General features: G+C 44.1%; 1 protein-coding gene across 6 annotated transcripts in view; it reads right to left on the reverse strand.

Moving 5' to 3' along the window:
- Positions 1-726: 726 nt before the first annotated feature.
- The window catches only part of Slik (Sterile20-like kinase), a 51,269-nt gene continuing 33,918 nt past the window's right edge, over positions 727-18,077 (reverse strand). For 3 of the 6 annotated variants that reach the window (XM_088269226.1, XM_088269228.1, XM_088269227.1), the window contains exons 14-23: positions 16,846-17,058; positions 16,140-16,260; positions 15,803-15,914; positions 15,007-15,125; positions 13,854-14,322; positions 12,962-13,165; positions 12,071-12,225; positions 10,750-10,921; positions 10,008-10,247; positions 4,085-7,130 (exon numbers count right to left, since the gene is read on the reverse strand). In XM_088269226.1, coding sequence (XP_088125352.1) covers positions 6,378-7,130; positions 10,008-10,247; positions 10,750-10,921; positions 12,071-12,225; positions 12,962-13,165; positions 13,854-14,322; positions 15,007-15,125; positions 15,803-15,914; positions 16,140-16,260; positions 16,846-17,058 — 2,558 coding nt within the window. In that variant the 3' untranslated portion in view covers positions 4,085-6,377. Of the gene's footprint in view, positions 2,599-4,084; positions 7,131-10,007; positions 10,248-10,749; positions 10,922-12,070; positions 12,226-12,961; positions 13,166-13,853; positions 14,323-15,006; positions 15,126-15,802; positions 15,915-16,139; positions 16,261-16,845; positions 17,059-18,077 lie in introns of those variants that run through there. The other 3 variants (XR_015838416.1, XR_015838415.1, XM_088269229.1) reach the window with 3 other exon arrangements.

An 18,077-nucleotide genomic window follows, 5' to 3' on the forward strand; every position in this document is an offset into this window, starting at 1 on the left:
AATTTAAATGACTTGAGTCACATAAAAATCGAAGCATTTACACATGTATACATAATGTGTTTTAAAAAAAAATTTTTAGCATTTTTCATCGTAGCCCATACCTTCGTAAGTCTAAATTACATTTGTAGTATATTTTTATACGGCCGCATCAAGTCGAATAAGAGACATCACTTGGGATAATCAAACCGCGCGCTCGGGACGTATGATAAATACAATAGGAAACTCACACTCGCTTGCGTAATCAGTCTGCACAGACGTCCGTAATAGTAAGTTACATATAATTTATACACATTTTACGACAAAATTGAATACTGGTCGTCAAAATTAGACAAGATTTATATAAGTCTTTTATCTACTTATTATTTGGTTAATATAATTTACAATTCTTTACCTATATTATTAATTTGACATCTAAGCATTTTATTATACGTTAATATTTAAGTATAGGAATTTCCAATATGGTCACTTCCAAATAGACTCAATATATATATATATATATATATATATATATATATATATATATATATATATATATATATATATATATATAAAGGCATAGTTTAAAGTCTGCTTTGAAGTCACCATAAAAAATTCCCAATTCAACGTGGAATTCTATAAAACATACACCCCAATTGATATGTTATCAGGCCTTTTTTTCTAAAATATTTCACTTTAAATATTTCTCTCTAGAAGTAAATTGACTTATAACATTTGTTCGACGCTTACTACTTCTTACTTAGTACTTTCGGCATTATGAAAATATCATCTCCTATCATTATACGGTGATTCTGTATCCTTGCAATGTTTTGCAGGACCTAGCAACGCATGCCGCAAGACCTTGAACATGTTCCACAAGACCTTGAACATTATGCGAGTCCTTGAACATATACAGCCAGAGCTTGAACATATACTGCATGACCTTGAACATATCACGAGGCCTTGCAACACACGCCGTAAAACCTTGCAACACATACTGCATGACCTTGAACATATCACGAGACCTTGCAACATATACTGCATGACCTTGAACATATTCAGCAAGACCTTGAACACAAATTGCAAGACCTCGCAACACATACTGCAAGGCCTCGAAACACATACTTCAAGACCTTGCAACATATACAGCAAGACCTTGCAACATATACAGCAAGACCTTGCGACATTAACAGCAACACATACTGCAAGGCATTACAACACATACAGCAAGACCTTGCATCATATTTCAAACCCTTGCAACACATTTCAAGCCCCCGCAAAGCATTGCAATACCTTACAACATACGCAACAGAGCATATTATTTGACCCGTGAATGAACCGCAGCGGACGAGAGAAAGAGACGGAGCGATACGCATCGCCAATGCGCAAAATTGACTCGCGTAACTACGCAAAAACCGACAGCCGCGTTCGCGACGCAAATCGAAGGTCGACGACACTCAGCGGCATATAATTGACGAGAATATTATAAAAAAATATCTACGTATATTTCTACGTCATCAGCCACGTCATCAGCCCGCGTTCAAGCGCCCAGAAAAATTGGACAACGAAGAACGCATAGAGATTCTATTTCGTAAACTATTTGAAATGGAATTGACAATTTCAGAATTATTTATTGTTTCGGCATTCACATTGGGGTAAGACATGATAAAATTGTATATGAAAACACTCGATCTTTACCACTTGAGTATTACATTGTTACTACTAGTTTCGGAAGCTACAGACGCTTCCATCTACGGGTTGGAATATATTCATAAGTTTATATTTAGACCCATAGATGGAAGCATCTGTAGCTCCCGAAACTAGTCGTAACGATATAATACTCAAGCGGTAAAAAATAAGTGTTTTATATATAATTTAATTTCAACTTCAATGTCGATAGTTTTAGTCAAACGTTGCCAGGTTGCAATTATCAACATTTCAGACATGTGTGTACCGCACGGCTCAAAAAAATCTTCATCTGTATTTACACTTTGTGTATCATGACAAAATATCACTCATGAGTAGCAATGTTCCCTATTTGGACACAATCTAGCACGACTCAAGATTTGACTTGGGCGCAATGTGTGTAGTGTTGAGTCGTGTTGATTTGACTTGGGCACAACTCGTGTAGTATTGAGTCGTGTTGATTTGACTTGGGCGCAGTGTGTATAGTGTTGAGTCGTGTTGATCATGCTTGGGCGCCACGTGCGTAGTGTCAAGTCGTGCCGATTAGGAGACTTGGGTGCCACGCTCATGGTGTAAAGTGGTATTGATTATCCTTGAGTGCCACACGCATAGTGTTGAGCTGTGTTGACTAGGCTCAGGCGCCACACACGTAGTGTTGATTCATGTTGAGTTGTGTTGATCATGCTTGGGCGCCACGTGCATGATGTCGTGTCATGCTGACTGTGCTTGGGCGCCATGCGCATGATGTCAAGTCGTGTCGATTAGGCCCGGGTGCTGTCGTCACTCCGTGTATGTGGACGAGAGGCTCGAACGAGACGAGTAGAGGTGCGGGGGCCCCGAGACCGCGATGGAGGGGGTCCTCATGAGCCCCAGCAGGCAGGGCCCGTGGAGCTTCTCCTGCTCGTCCAGCTGGTTCGCAAACTCCTCCTCCAACGCCTGCAAGGACCAAATTCAAACATCAATAAAAATTCGACTTTTCCATACGGCCAATTAGTTCAGGAAGCTGAACTTTTGGAGCTACGAGTAATCTATTGCCAACAGTGTCTTAATCTTTTCAATTTTTAATTGTTCAGCCTTTTATTCCTTTCTTACATCTTCGTTTTTAATTCTGTCATACAATGATTTTCCACGCGTTCGTCTGAGCGAGCGCATTTCAACAGCGTTCACTCTGCTTTCATCCTTCCTTTGCCAGTTCCGTGTTTCGCCTCCGTACATTGGTGTCGGGACCAGCACGCCGTAGTGAACCGCTAGCTTGGCTTCCATGGACATATTCACACTGTGTTAGAATTAGGTCAGTCTTTTGTGAGTACTATCTTAATATTTAGTTATTGTAGTCAGAGATTTTTTTAAATAAAAAAAAAAAAAAAATCGTGCATTTAATGATTAAAATATATATGTGTCGCCTACTTTCAAAATCCGCCAGATCTATGTAAGTCGATTTTAAAAAAAATACAAAATTCTCCGGATAACATTTATGCTTAAAAGATTCGTCGATCCTTACATAAAATATTATGATATACCGAATTTGCCCATTTTTTAAGAAAATTATTCAGTATTTGTCCGCCTCCGTAGTGTAATGGTCAGCATGCTCGGCTACCGTTCTGGAGGTCCCGGGTTCGATTCCCGGGGGGGGATCAAATAAATATAAGAGATTTTTTCACTGTAATATTTATTCAGCGAAAGAGGCTGATCACCTTTCCTTCACCTTTTCCTTCATGTGTAAAACGATCAAGATAACACTGCGCTTATATGAAGCAGTGCCCTATGCACCATTGGGGTATGCGGATAAGGGTTTAAAAAATTAAAAAAACACAAGACACAAACGGATATTGACGTCTACTTAATTTTTGACCTATTCCCGCTCTCTGATTGGCCGATATAGGTCATAAGGCAAGTTCTATGAATAAAGCGGAATTTGAAATACAACGCTGTTTTTAAGTATTTTTAGCAGGATTTTCAAGTATATGATTATTTTAAACAATAAACCCCACAATTGGCATTCTGATGGAGTATATATATATTTTTAAAATCTTATAAAATTGGATCTGGCGGATTTTGAAAGTAGGCGACACATATCGTAGTCGTACAGGAGAAAGTGACCAACTGACAAAAGGTAAAATGTTCAGGAGGGCCATTCAAGTCACTTTTGCTTGGCAACAAAATAAACATCAATGCAGTTAGTCATTTTTACCAAGTCAATATATTATACTTCCAAGTTTAAATCCTTTGGGATGTTTTTCAGGGCAATATTAAGCTAGTAAGATATCAAATAGTCAATGATCACGTTTTTGTAAAAAATGCACTTGGTCACTTTCTCCTGTATGACTACGATACATGGAAATAAAATTATATACATCAAATTAAATAAATAAAAATTATAAACATACCAAAAGATGGGAAAAGTTCTGTCCTCGTGAGAGCATGCAGTCTCAGGCGGAGCCGTAAAGTGGTTAGTGACAGAGGAAGGAAGAAGGAGAAGTGACCCTTGGGTCGGTGCGCCCTAAGGACCATACTCGCTCGACAGCTTAGAAGAGATATATCGTAAATGCGTTTTAAAGTAAAAATTTTGTTAGGTAGGGTATAGTAGGGCGTTAAACAGGGTTGTGTAATGTCGCCGTGGCTGTTTGACCGCTAGATGCTTCTGAAGGAGCGGTGTTAGCGTAGTTTGAGCAGTAAACTTATCCAAGGCATTGCATCCTTGTACGAGGATAACACTGCATGCATTTTTTTTTTTTAGGTAGAAAGAGAAATATTTGTTTTTATTATTTACTAGTTCTGTGAGCCTAAGCGGCTCATTATTAGAAATAGGTATCAAATTGTGGTAGAGTGGGTTCCAACCGAGAAACTCTGACTCAAGAGTCCGCGACACTAACCACGGGACCACAACCCGAAACAATTTCAATTATTTTAAATTTTTTAAATTAATTTTTTATGGTATAACACGCAAAGCCTCAATTAGAGGCTTGTCTGCAGGTAGGATGGTAAGGATAGGGAGGGTAAATGTGAAAAACACATCACAAACACCCAGACCAATTGAAAATACATCTTTCTTGAATTCGTTTTGCACTTGGCGGGAATCGAACCCGCGACGCCAGTTTCGCAGTCGAGCGTCTACCCATCTACGCCACGGCGCCCGTGTCGAGATGAAATGTTTAATTTTCATCACGGTTTGGCATCTCTAAGGGTGTTAAACAGGGGTGTGTAATGTCACCGCGGCTGTTCGATCACGAAATGCTTCACAAATCTGGATTATCGCCACTTGGGATTTATTTTTACATTTTTTTCGAAATCTCAACATGGACAGAAGAAGAATACGAAAGTCTGGGTATTGACAGACCCGTCGTAGGCTGGACAAGTGATCACTTTACACGCGTGCGAAATTCGCCATCCTACCCGCCCTTGACAACCACACTACTACTAATTCTTGGAGTAGTGTGGTTGTCAATCACGGGTAGAATTGGTGAAAGTTACACGTGTGTAAAGTGATAACTCAAACCAGCCTATGACGGTCGTAAGGCCTGTAAATTTTCATATTTCCATATTCTTCTTCATCTATTTACATTTCATCAAACCCAAACACTGAACTCTCCATTTAGACGGTACATACATTATTACATTAAAAAAATCAACGCAACACGGATGATTGATAATGGGAAAAACGGTGAACGTTACACAAGTGTATAAAGCGATCACTCGAGCCAGCCAAATGACAGGTCCCAAGCCTCGGGACGCTCGGACTTCCGTCTTCTCTCGCGTAAAACACCAGTACGGTCACAAATACACAATGAACAAATCGACAGAACCACAGCAGTATGATTTATTGACATCACAACTTACGAAGCAACTCTACGAAGTTACGTCGTAAAATGGAAAATTGCAAAGTTATTTCGTAAATTGCGACATGGAAAATTACAAAGTTAGTGCTTCTAGTTTTTTTTAAGGCAAGAATACCAAAACCCATGCAATAAACTAAAGAACAATAATAATTCGATAACAAAAATAAATACAATATTTATAAATTTTCTTCAGGCATCCACGTTCCTTTCATATTAAAAAAAAAAAAATGCATCGTCTCTGTTGAGACATCCAACATCAAATTAGAATGATCTCAGTCGTCACAGCAGACTAAAGAGCAGGGCTGGTCACCTTTGGGCGTTTGGCACCAAGACAACGCCGCTTCTTTACGAAGCAGTGCCCTATGCACCATTGATAATGCTAAACAAATACACCGTCTACTCAGTACAGACACAATACAATGAAAAATGAAATGAAAACAGTAGGATTGGGTGGGATTTAGGGACATTCATGATTTTCATAAAAAATTCGGACACGTTTCTGGCGTTTATGATACGATTCAAGCGGTTTTTACGACTGACGAACGTAATTTACGATCTGTCGCATAATTGACAATCTGAAACAGTGCCCTGTGCACCACCACAGTGCGGAGAACGAGGCTGTCTCGTAACAATTTGAGACGATACAGCGAGAAAGCGTGTTACGATGACAAAGAAGCCTAGTAGAGATCCGAATAGTTCCATTTAGGGCAAGATCTCAACCGTACACTGCGTCAATACAATGCAGTGCCCTATGCACCATTGGGTGCGGACAAGGGCTAGAGAAAGAAAAATGCTACCCGGGTTTGAAGAAAATTTAGTTGCCAACGCACTCGTGGCACCGAATCGGTTAAAGCTACATTAATATATTTGCAATTCATTTTATGCGGCAGAAGCGTCGAAATCGTCGTCATTTTCGCTTTTCTTCGGCGTCAATTTCAGATCCAGCGATTCCTCGGAAACGCCGGCTCGCGTTTTTGTGACGGATCCGCCGCCCAATCGCAGGACAGACGGCCCCTCCACCCAGCTGTCTGCATCGCTGAACACGGAAACGTCATCGTCCACAACGTCTGGCGAGAGCGGAGCGACCTGCGAGCCGGCCGAGCGGCGGGGAGGGATGACCTCTTGATTGATTTCGTTGTCGCTGTCACCAAGTTTGACCACGGTCTTGAATTTGGGCGACTCGCCAAACACCAGCTGATAATCGCTGACTTTGGCACTGCCATTTTTGATATCGACAACCGAAACGGCAGATTTTTTATCGATTTGCGGCTTGATCTCAGAGTCGCTCTTCCCGCGGGATTTGACAGTCGCAACGCTGTCCGAATCCATTGATTTGCCGTCGGAAATTCCGCTGTCGAGATCGTACGCCATGATTGGTTCATTGTTCGAGTCTATTGGACTGACGCTGCGCCGGCGTGTCTCCGGCCCTTGCGGGCCTTTGTAGGAGAAGCTGAGCGCCGTGCGCGAGCGCGTCATGGTGAAGATGGAGGAGGAGGGGCGCGGCAGGGAGAGGCGGGTGAGGGCGTTCAGGGGGAAGGGCACGTCGGTGATGTCCCGGCGGGCGCGCGGGGCCAGCGCGCCGAACTGGGCCTCGTGCCGGCAGACCTCGCTCTCAAACAGGTCCAACAACGCCTGGATTATCAACCAACAAATACATCATTTCGTGGCCTCTAAAAATCAATTATTAATATACAGAGAGAACGACGGAAGCATCTGGAATGGTCATCAACTGCTCCCAACTACCTCAAACCGAGTACAAACGGCCTCAGTTCAAAGGCGGAAAAGAATGAATTATATACGTACATATTCAATATATTATTTGGATAAATAAAATAACCTTGAAACAATTCACTTTTATCATTGTTAACCAACTAGAATTGTTGGGTAACAAAGTGTATAGGTCCGCCTCCGTAGTGTAATGGTCAGCACGCTCGGCTACCGTTCTGGAGGTCCCGGGTTCGATTCCCAAGGGGGGTAAAATAAATATAAGCGATTTTTTCACTGTAATATTTATTCAATATTACCCTGGACTGGTACCCGAAGCGGAGGGCTGATCACCTTTCCTTCATGTGTAAACGATCAAGATAACAGTGCCGTATGCACCATTGGGGTGCGGATAAGGGTTTTATTATTATTATATTTAATGTTTTCACATGAATATTGTGTCTGCCTCCGTGGTGTAACGGTCAGCGTGTCTAGCTACCGTGCCGGAGGTCCCGGGTTCGATTCCCAGGGGGGGTGAAAAGTAGTATTTATTTAATATTACCCTGGACTGGTTCCTGGAGCGCAAGAGTGACCACCTTGCCTTCATGCAAGTAATGATCAAGATAACACTGCAGTAATTCTATGCAGTGCCCTATGCACCATTGGGTGCGGATAAGGGTTATAAGTATAAGTAAGTACGGTAATTATGTACCAATTTCTTTGTATTTTGTATATTAAAAGTATTCTTAGCTTTGTGGTATGGTAACATAACACATTCTTATCATTCATCGTTCAACTATATCGCTCACTCCTTTCAAGAACGTCATAAATCAAAAAACTTGATTTTTCAGGAGAGCGTTTTTAAAGTTTAAAAATATTATACAATGCATCAAAAATAAATATCAAGCCACTTATTGAACTTTTTACTGTGCAACAGATCTCTTTAGGTAAAACCTGAAGGTTTTTTCTTCATTTGAAAAATATTTAGTATATTTAAAAAAATAATTAAACAATACCTTTTCTTCAAAATGCAAAAGCAACACTTTCTGCCCTGTAGCGGGTAAATATTAAGTTAAAAATATGCCGCTTTCGCTGGGATATAGTACATTTTCTGGGCATTCGGAAGACATGCACAACTGAAAATTTACGATTTTTGATTTATGACGTTCTTGAAAGGAGTAGGCGATATGTGCACAATTATCAAATCCGTCATAAGTGTGTTAATTTTGCAGCAAGTCAACGACCGAATTCCATCATTCCAAATGCCTCCGCCGTTCAATGCGGAAAATTAAAATTAACGCTAGAAACATGCATAGATTGAAGAGCCAGTCAAATTACGCGGCGGGACTTCAGCCCACGGTCTCCGGGCGGCCGCGACCTTCGCAGATCCCGATCCGGGAGCCAGCCCCGCCGCGTAGCGACACCATGCGCATGCTCAAGGGCGGACAGGATATCAAAGCATGCTCGTGTTAAAAATAATAATATATAATATAAAATAAAACCCTTATCCGCACCCCAATGGTGCATAGGGCACTACGTCACATAAACGCAGTGTTATCTTGATCATTTACACATGAAGGAAAGGTGATCAGCCCTCCGCTTCAGGTACCAGTCCAGGGTAATATTGAATAAATATGACAGTGAAAAAATCACTTATATTTATTTTACCCCCCTTGGGAATCAAACCCGGGACCTCCAGAACGGTAGCCGAGCGTGCTGACCATTACACTACGGAGGCAGACATAAATCGTTAAAAATAATAGAAGGGTAAAATCAAACATGGGTTGATATGGCGTCATTTTAATTTATGTATTAATTTTTACTTCAAACTATTGCGTCCGCCTCCGTAGTGTAATGGTCAGCACGCTCGGCTACCGTTCTGGAGGTCCCGGGTTCGATTCCCAAGGGGGGTAAAATAAATATAAGTGTTTTTTTCACTGTAATATTTATTCAATACTACCCTGGACTGGTACCTGAAGCGGAGGGCCGATCACCTTTCCTTCATGTGTAAACGATCAACATAACACTGCGTTTATATGATGCAGTGCCCTATGCACCATTGGGGTGCAAATAAGGGTTTTATTATTTATTATTGCGGATTCGTTAAACAACAAACTAGACAAAAATATAGAAATCTTCTAGTACACAGCCATGATACACGATTTACCCACAACGAAGGTTTGATAGTCCCAAGACAGCCCTGAATATTTAAACTGTGTGTTTTCTGAGTAAGCGGCAGCTCAAACGCCACACGGTGTATATATTTGGCAAGGTTTCATAATATCCTTTATATCTACTAGACAAAAATATAGAAATCGTCTAGTACACAACCATGAGTGGATATATCGCTCACTCCTTTCAGCAACGTCATATATCAAATAAACTTGATTTTTCAGGAGAACGTTTTTAAAGTTTAAGAATATAACCAAATGTATTGAAAATAAATATGAAGCCACTTATTGAACTTTTTACTGAGCAACAGATCTTTTTATGTAAAACCTGAATGTTTTTTCTCCATTTGAAAAATATTTAGTATGTTTAAAAAAATAATTAAACAATACCTTTTCTTCAAAATGCAAAAACGACACTTTCTGCCCTGTAGCGGGTAAATATCAAGTTAAAAATATGCCCCTTTTGCTGGGATATAGTACATTTTCTGGGCATTCTGAAAGCATGCACAACTGAAAATTGACGATTTTTGATATATGACGTTGTTGAAAGGAGTGAGCGACATCTGTATGATACTATATGAGGTTGTTGGAAGGAGCGAGCGATGTCCGAGTGGCATGGGGGGGTGCGGCGTACCTGCTTGCGGGGCAGCAGCTGCGCGCGCCACTCGCGCAGCTCGGCGGCGTAGCGCTCCTCGAGCTCGCGCAGCTTGTGCGCCTCGTGCTTGGTGAGCTGCAGCCGCTTCTCGTTCTGCAGCTGCTCCAGCTCGCGCAGGGCGCCCGAGCCGGCCGCGCGCAGCTCCTCGCGGTTCTTCTCCTGCTTCACCTCCAGCCGCTGCTGCTCGCCCCTGTAGCGCTTCTTCTCGTTCTCCTGGAACTGAGCGACGAACAACAATCACATCGAGCTTTCATATACCATTAACCTTTCCGGGAGTACAAAAATATATATCCAACTTTCTCTGGGGAGTGGCTTCTTTTTACAAGATTTTTTTTTTTATTAAATCGATGTATTATGTCCGCCTCCGTAGCGTAATGGTCAGCACGCTGGCTACCGTTCAGGAGGTCTCGGGTTCGATTCCCAGGGGGGGGGGGTCAAATAAATATAAGTGATTTTTTCACTCTAATATTTATTTAATATTACCCTAGGCTGGTACCTTGCCTCCGTGTAAGTAACAAACAAGATAACACCGCATCAATACGACGCAGTGCCCTATGCACCATTGAGTGCGGATAAGGGTTAGAAGATGTCACTTGAAGATCAAGATGACACTGCATCAATACGACGCAGTGCCCTATGCACCGTTGGGTGAAGTGTAAGATAGCGCCGCACCAGCAGCGAGTTGGCAGTTGATAGGTATCGATAGGTATTGGTGGGTTACCTTCTTGAGGCGCTCCCTCTCCTCCTGGGGGTCGGCCATGCTGACGCTGATGCGCAGGCTCTCGCGGAACATCATCTCGCGCACCTTCATCTCGTGGCGGATGCGCTTGGGCAGCGAGCGCTTCTCCAGCGTCTGCCCCTTGCTCAGCTCCTCCTCCTTGCGCGAGTTCATCCTGGACAGGGGGGCGGGGGTTAGTCTGATTGCTGAAGGCACGCAGGGCCCGCCGGCGGCAGCCCGGCGGGCCTTACGCGAGTTCATACTGAACGAGGGCAAGGTTGGTGAGGCCCGCGGCAGCCCAGAGGGCCACGCGCCTCCAATAAAGCATTGAGACAATAATCTAGAGAGGGGTTTGATTCACACGCGGTTTCTCAGTAATAGCTGTGACTTATGTACATCCCTAAAGGCGTTAAACAGGGATGTGTAATGTCACCCAGTAATAAATGTGACTTGCATACATCCATAAAGGTGTTAAACGTGGATGTGCAATCTCACCCAGAAACACCTGTGACTTGCATACATTCCTAAAGGTGTTTAACAGGCATGCGTAATGTCACCACGCGCGGTTTCTCAGTAATACTCAAGTACATCCCTAAAGGTGATAAACAGGGATGTGCAATCTCACCCAGTAACACCTGTGACTCGAGTACATCCCTAAAGGAGTTAAACGGGGATGTGTAATGTCACCACACGCAGTTTTTCAGTCATACTGACATACATTCCTAGCGGTTTGATTTGATTGTCATATCATGGTGGTACAGAATTACACACAAATTAAAATATGCACAACAGCTCATTTGTTCTTGCGCAGAGATATCGAAGTACATACTATACAATTGTGTGTCACATTTTTTGATAATTTAGTTAAATAGGGATGTGTAATGTCACCACACGCAGTTTTTCAGTCATACTGACATACATTCCTAACGGTTTGATTTGATTGTCATATGGTGGTACAGAATTAGACACAAATTAAAGTATGCACAGCAACTCATTTGTTCTTGCGCAGAGGTATCGAAGTACATACTATACAATTGTGTGTCACATTTTTTGATAATTTAGTTAAACAGGGATGTGTAATGTCACCACACGCAGTTTTTCAGTCATACTGACATACATTCCTAGCGGTTTGATTTGATTGTCATATCATGATGGTACAGAATTACACAAATTAAAATATGCACAGCAACTCATTTGTTCTTGCGCAGAGGTATCGAAGTACATACTATACAATTGTGTGTCACATTTTTTGATAATTTAGTTAAACAGGGATGTGTAATGTCGGATCCGGGATGGGAGAGGGGAGAGGGGAGGGGAGCAGCACCTCTTGATCTGCTCCAGCTCCTTGTCGTGGCGCACGAGCATCTGGTGGCGCTGCAGCAGGAACACGTCCTTGAGCTGGCGCTTGCCCAGCTGGAACTTCTCGTGGATCTGCTTCTCCTCCAGCTCCCACATGGCCGCCTCGCCCGTCCGCATTATCTGCAACAAGGCCATGTTTATTACGGCTCTACTTACTTATAACCCTTATCCGCACCCACTGGTGCATAGGGCACTGCATCGAATCCACGCAGTGTTACCTTGATCATTACTTACATGATAGCACTGCATTCATATGATGGAGTGCCCTATGCACCATTGGGGCGGGAAAAGGGTTTGAAGAGATATGATTATCAAAATTTCTTCTAACTCTTATCCGCACCCAATGATGCATAGGGCACTGCATCGAATCCACGCAGTGTTACCTTGATCATTACTTACATGATAGCACTGCATTCATATGACGCAATGTCCTATGCACCATCAGGTGCGGAAAAGGGTTTGAAAATATATAATTATCAAAATTTCTTCTAACCCTTATCCGCACCCAATGGTGCATAGGGCACTGCATCGTATTGATGCAGTGTTATCTTGATCATCATTTACATGAAGGTGAGGTGATCACTCTTGCGCTTCAGGAACGTCATAGGCTGGTTCAAGTGATCACACACGTGTAACATTCACCAATTCGAATTTGAGTAGTGTCGTCGTCAATAATGGGTAGAATAGGTGAATTTTGCATGTGCGTAAAGTGATCACTTAAACCAGCCTATGACGGTCGTCAGCCCCGTAAATGCCCAGACTTCCATATTCTTCTTCATCTTTGATGAGATAGCTCCTGTAATTGGAGATAATCCAGATTTTTTGAACAAGTATTGTGGCGTGCGAAGCTCCCTACCTGCTGGCGCTGCTGCAGGTGCTGGCGGTCGGCGAGCGCCTGGCGCTCCCGGTGGGAGTCCTGCAGGCGCTGCAGGCACTGCTCCTGCGCGGCCGCCTGCTCCTGCAGGAACAGCCGCTCCTTGTCCTCGTGCTCGCGGTCCAGGCGCAGCTTGCCCGCGCGGAACTCCTCCTTGCGCCGCTCCTTGGGCAGCAGCTCCACCTCCTGACAAACGAGACACACCGTAAGACTTACTTTACTTGTAACCCTTGTCCGCACCCAATGGTGCATAGGGCACTGCATCGAATCCACGCGGTGTCATCTTGATCATTACTTACATGAAGGCAAGGTGATCACTCTTGCGCTTCAGGAACCAGTAATATTAGATAAATATTACAGTGTAAAATCGCTAATGTTTATTTTCACCCCCCTAGGAAACGAACCCGGGACCTCCAGCACGGTAGCTAAACACGCTGACCATTACAGCACGGAGGCGGACAATAAAACTAGCAAACAACTAACTCTAGCCTTCTTCTTGTGCCCAGTATTGGACTATTGGGCCTCCCTCTTGGACTAGCCCAGTTCTCTGTTGGACGCGTCTCTCTTCCAGTGCAGGCCTGCCACTTTCCTAATGCCATCGGACCATCTAGACCTCCAGTAGAGAGCCTGCTCCGTCCATCTATCCTCGCTTGATGTCGCGCTTGCGCTGGCACTGATGGCATGATGACAGCTAGATAGCTACAAGGGGGAGTGGGAGTACCTGCTTGGGACCAGTTGGATGACTAGCTACAAGGGAGAGTGTGGGCTGAGTATAGGGTCTCGAGGAAGTGCTTAATGTCGCGCTCGCGCTGGCACTGATGGCATGATGACAGCTAGATAGCAGCTACAAGGGGGAGAGGGGGTATGGGAGTACCTGCTTGAGTAGGCGCATCTCCTGCTTGAGCGTCTCGCGGAAGTGCTTGATGTCGCGCTCGTGCTCGGCGCGCAGGCGGCGCTGCGCGGCGCGGCCCTCGGCCTCGCGCTGCGCGGCGGCGCGCTCGGCCAGCGCGCGCTGCTGCCGCGCCAGCGCGTCCAGCTCGGCCTCCTGCAGCCGCGCCAGCGCCTGCAGCTCCTGCTCGCCGCGCCGCTCCTGCTGGTCGCGCAGCGCTGCTTCCTTGCCCGCCAGGTCCTGGAACTGCTTCTGCTCCAGCTTCTGTAGCATCTTCAGTTCGCGCAGCTCCTGCTTGCGCAGCTGGTGGTCGTCGTACGCGCGCCCGCCCTCCTCGTCGCCCCAGATCACCTTCGACGTGGTCGTCGTCACCATCACGCCGTCTATCTCGAACTTGCGCGTGCGCTTGCGCGTCTTCTTCTTCAGGTTGGCCAGCTGGATGTCCTCCTTGGACCTGGAATAATAATCATAATAATAATCAATTAAGAGTCGGGTCTCAGGGAGTCGAGGCTCGGGTCTCGGAATGTCTCGGGAAGTTGGCTCTCGGGGAGTAAGATCTCGGGAAGTCAAGTCTCGGGATGTCGGATCTCAAGAGTTGGGTCACAGGGAGTCAAGTCTCGAAGAGTCTGTTCTCGGGATGTCAGATCTCAAGAGTCAGGTCTCAGGGAGTCAAGTCTCGGGGAGTCGGGTCTCAGGTCGTCAAGTCTCAGGGAGTCGGGGCTCGGGATGTAAGATCTCTGGGAGTCAGGTCTTGGGACTTCAAGTCTCGGGATGTAGGATCTCAAGAGTCGGGCCTGAGGGAGTCAAGTCTCGGGGAGTCGGGGTTCGGGACGTCAAGTCTCGAGATGTAGAATCTCAAGAGTCGGGCCTGAGGGAGTCAAGTCTCGGGGAGTCGGGGTTCGGGACGTCAAGTCTCGAGATGTAGAATCTCAAGAGTCGGGCCTGAGGGAGTCAAGTCTTAGGGAGTCGGGGCTCGGGACGTCAAGTCTCGGGATTGTCGGATCTCAGGATACCGTGTTTCATGAAACAAAAATCCACTAAATGTCCTATAAACCTTGTACATAACAAGCAAGACAAATAATAAACGCAACTTCCATCTAATAAATTCAATAAAATAAAATAAGCCAAGTTGCCATACCTCTGCATCCGGGTCACGGCGGGATGGTCCTGCCTCCTGCGCAGGACTACCGGACCTCCCTCCGGCTCCGTCGCTCCGGCCGGGACTCCGTTGTTCTTCCCGGCCGATCCGCGAGAGTCCTGCCAAACGACAGGGAGTTAGCGGGCAGTCGGAAATCGCATGTAGAACACGGTAAAAAATAATATGTCTCTGCGGTAGAAAAAATTTAACAATTTCCCTTTTGGGAATCGCCACATTCATCACACGCTGGTTTAAAACTTAAAATAAAGCATTTGAATAATAAACAATAAAATATTAATTTATTTTGTCCGCCTCCGTAGCGTAATGGTCAGCGCGCTCGGCTACCGTTCTGGAGGTCCCGGGTTCGATTCCCAGGGGGGGTCAAATAAAAATCTAAGTGATTTTTTCACTTTAATATTTATTTAATATTACCCTGGACTGGTACCTGAAGCGGAGGGCTGATCACCTTTCCTTCGTGTGTTAACGATCAAGATAACACTGCGTTTATATGATGCAGTGCCCTATGCACCATTGGGGTTATATGCACATAAGGGTCCAATTTTAAATTCAAGGTTACATTTTTGTCACTCGCATCTATTACAACAGTATGTGTAGCACAGTACAAAGGATTTTTTTTCCAATAGGAATGTAACTGTCTACCTGGGTTTTTTTTTAATTTTGGGGACCGGAAAGGGTTAAATTTAACCTTGGACTGGTGCCTGAAGCGGATCGCCTTTCCTTCACGCGTCAACGATCAAGACGGCACTGCATTTATACGATGCAGTGCAGGACTCACCTGGCTGATGGTGGTGGAGATGCTCTCGGCGTCGGAGCGGTCTCCGGCGCCCTTCGGGGGCGTCAGGTGGCCCCCGGAGGAGGAGCGGATGGACCCGCTGTCCGAGTGCGACCTGAGAACAGATGACACGTTATCCAGTACTCCTTCGCTTACACATTATCGGGAAACATTTTTAATTTTTTTAAATTCCCAATCGTTTTCAGCCTGCGGCGCACTTCCAAGTTTAGTATTTCGTCACGGCGCCCTGCTTTAGTAAAATATATTAGCCTTCTATGTGTATTGTTCTTCATCTTTGTTGAGATGCCAAAAAATATGAACGATATGCGTCGGACGTTACCTCGAGTCCGGAGTGTTGGAGCTGTCGGGGGAAGATCGGACAGGACGCGGCGGGCGTCCGTTCACCTGCCTGTCCCGGTGCCCCCCGTCCCTGTCCCGGGACCCCCACGAGGACTCCGATCCTGCAACGTAAAGTTCATCATGTCAACGCACAAATTATAAAACACTTTCATGGTCAGCTGGAGTGTCCCTTTTTTATTTATTTTTTATTTTGATTACATAACTGTATACATTCATTCAAAAAAATTTATATAAACATTTCAGTCAAACCCTTATCGGCACCCCGATGGTGCATAGGGCACTGCATCATATAAACGCAGTGTTATCTTGATCATTAACACATGAAGGAAAGGTGATCAGCTCTCCGTTTCGGGTACCAGTCCAGGGTTATATTGAATAAATATTAGAGTGAAAAAGTCACTTGTATTTATTTGACCCCACTCTGGGAATCGAACCCGCAACCTCCAGTACGGTAGCCGAGCGTGCTGACCGATATTCTGTCTTAGAGACATGATAAAGAGTTGACGCATTCGTGGGAGCCTGGCTGTAACAGGCATCAATAGTAAGGTAGGGGAAAGGCAATTGGAGGTGGTATGGGCACATAGGACGCAGAGAACGTGATCATATTGTGAACCAGGCAATCGCCATAGAAAGGCATCTAGAGGAAGACCAATGGCTCGCGTGCCAGTGAGTGTGAGAGTACGTACCGTCCAGGACTATGTGGGTGGCGCCGGGGTTCTGGTGGGCCGACGAGTCCCTCACCCGCACCCGGGTCTCGCCGACCGTCACCACCGACACGTGGCTCGTGTCCTGCAAGTTGGCGGTGGCGCTGTCGTCAAACACTCCCGAGTCGGACGTGGCGTCCGTGGGGGACACGATGAGCACCTCGCTGCTGTCCAGGCGCCGCATTTCGCGTACAACTGTCGCGTACAAACAAACAAAAATGTTCATTATATGAAAACAAATATGAAAAATAGTAAAAAATCTGCTATCCACCAAATTACATACATATTTTATTTATTATAGAACCTTATTTATAGAACAATTTTATATTTTATATTTTAGTTATTATACAGACCTGAATGATGGAAGTTTAGCTTCTGAAACATGTAGTCTATAATTAAACTCAAGTGGTAAAAAACGAAGTGTTTTCTTTAATTATTGTAAATTACATACATATTAGATTTTTTTTTTTAATCTAATTTTTTTCCGCCTCCGTAGTGTAATGGTCAGCACGCTCGGCTCTTTAACTTAATATTTACCCGCTGCAGGGCAGAAAGTGTTGTTTTTGCATTTTGAAGAAAAGGCATTGTTTAATTATTTTTTTAAATAAACTAAATATTTTTCAAATGGAGAAAAAACCTTCGGGTTTTACCTAAAAAGATCTGTTGCACAGTAAAAAGTTCAATAAGTGGCTTGATATTTATTTTTAATACATTGTATTTTATTTTTAAACTTTGAAAACGTTCTCTTGAAAAATCAATTTTTTTTTATTTATGACGTTCTTGAAAGGAGTGAGCGATATGTTAGATTTATCCCAATGAATTTTTAATACATGGCAAGCCCTGGAAATGCCGAGACATGTATTATGTATTATTTAATGTATTGTGTTAAAGGCATTAGCCGTTCAATAAATAAATAAATAAATATTATTTTTTGACATCTCATCAAAGATGAAGAAGAATATGGAAGTCTGGGCATTTACGGGGCTGACGACCGTCATCGGCTGGTTTAAGTGATCACTTTACACACGTGTAACATTCACCAATTCTACCCATTATTGACAACCGCACTACTCAAATTCTTGGAAGTTCTATATATATTAACCAATTTAGAAACCTTGTTCTTGAATCACTTGAACTTCACTAGAGACATCTATTGGTGAGATGTAAAGAAGCTTTTTACTAAGCAGAAACTCTTATATTAGTATGTGAGGTCC

This window comes from Brachycentrus maculatus, unplaced genomic scaffold, assembly GCF_059751285.1.
Source record: "Brachycentrus maculatus isolate JH-2025_06_01 unplaced genomic scaffold, ASM5975128v1 h1tg000342l, whole genome shotgun sequence".
Lineage (NCBI taxonomy): Eukaryota > Metazoa > Arthropoda > Insecta > Trichoptera > Brachycentridae > Brachycentrus > Brachycentrus maculatus.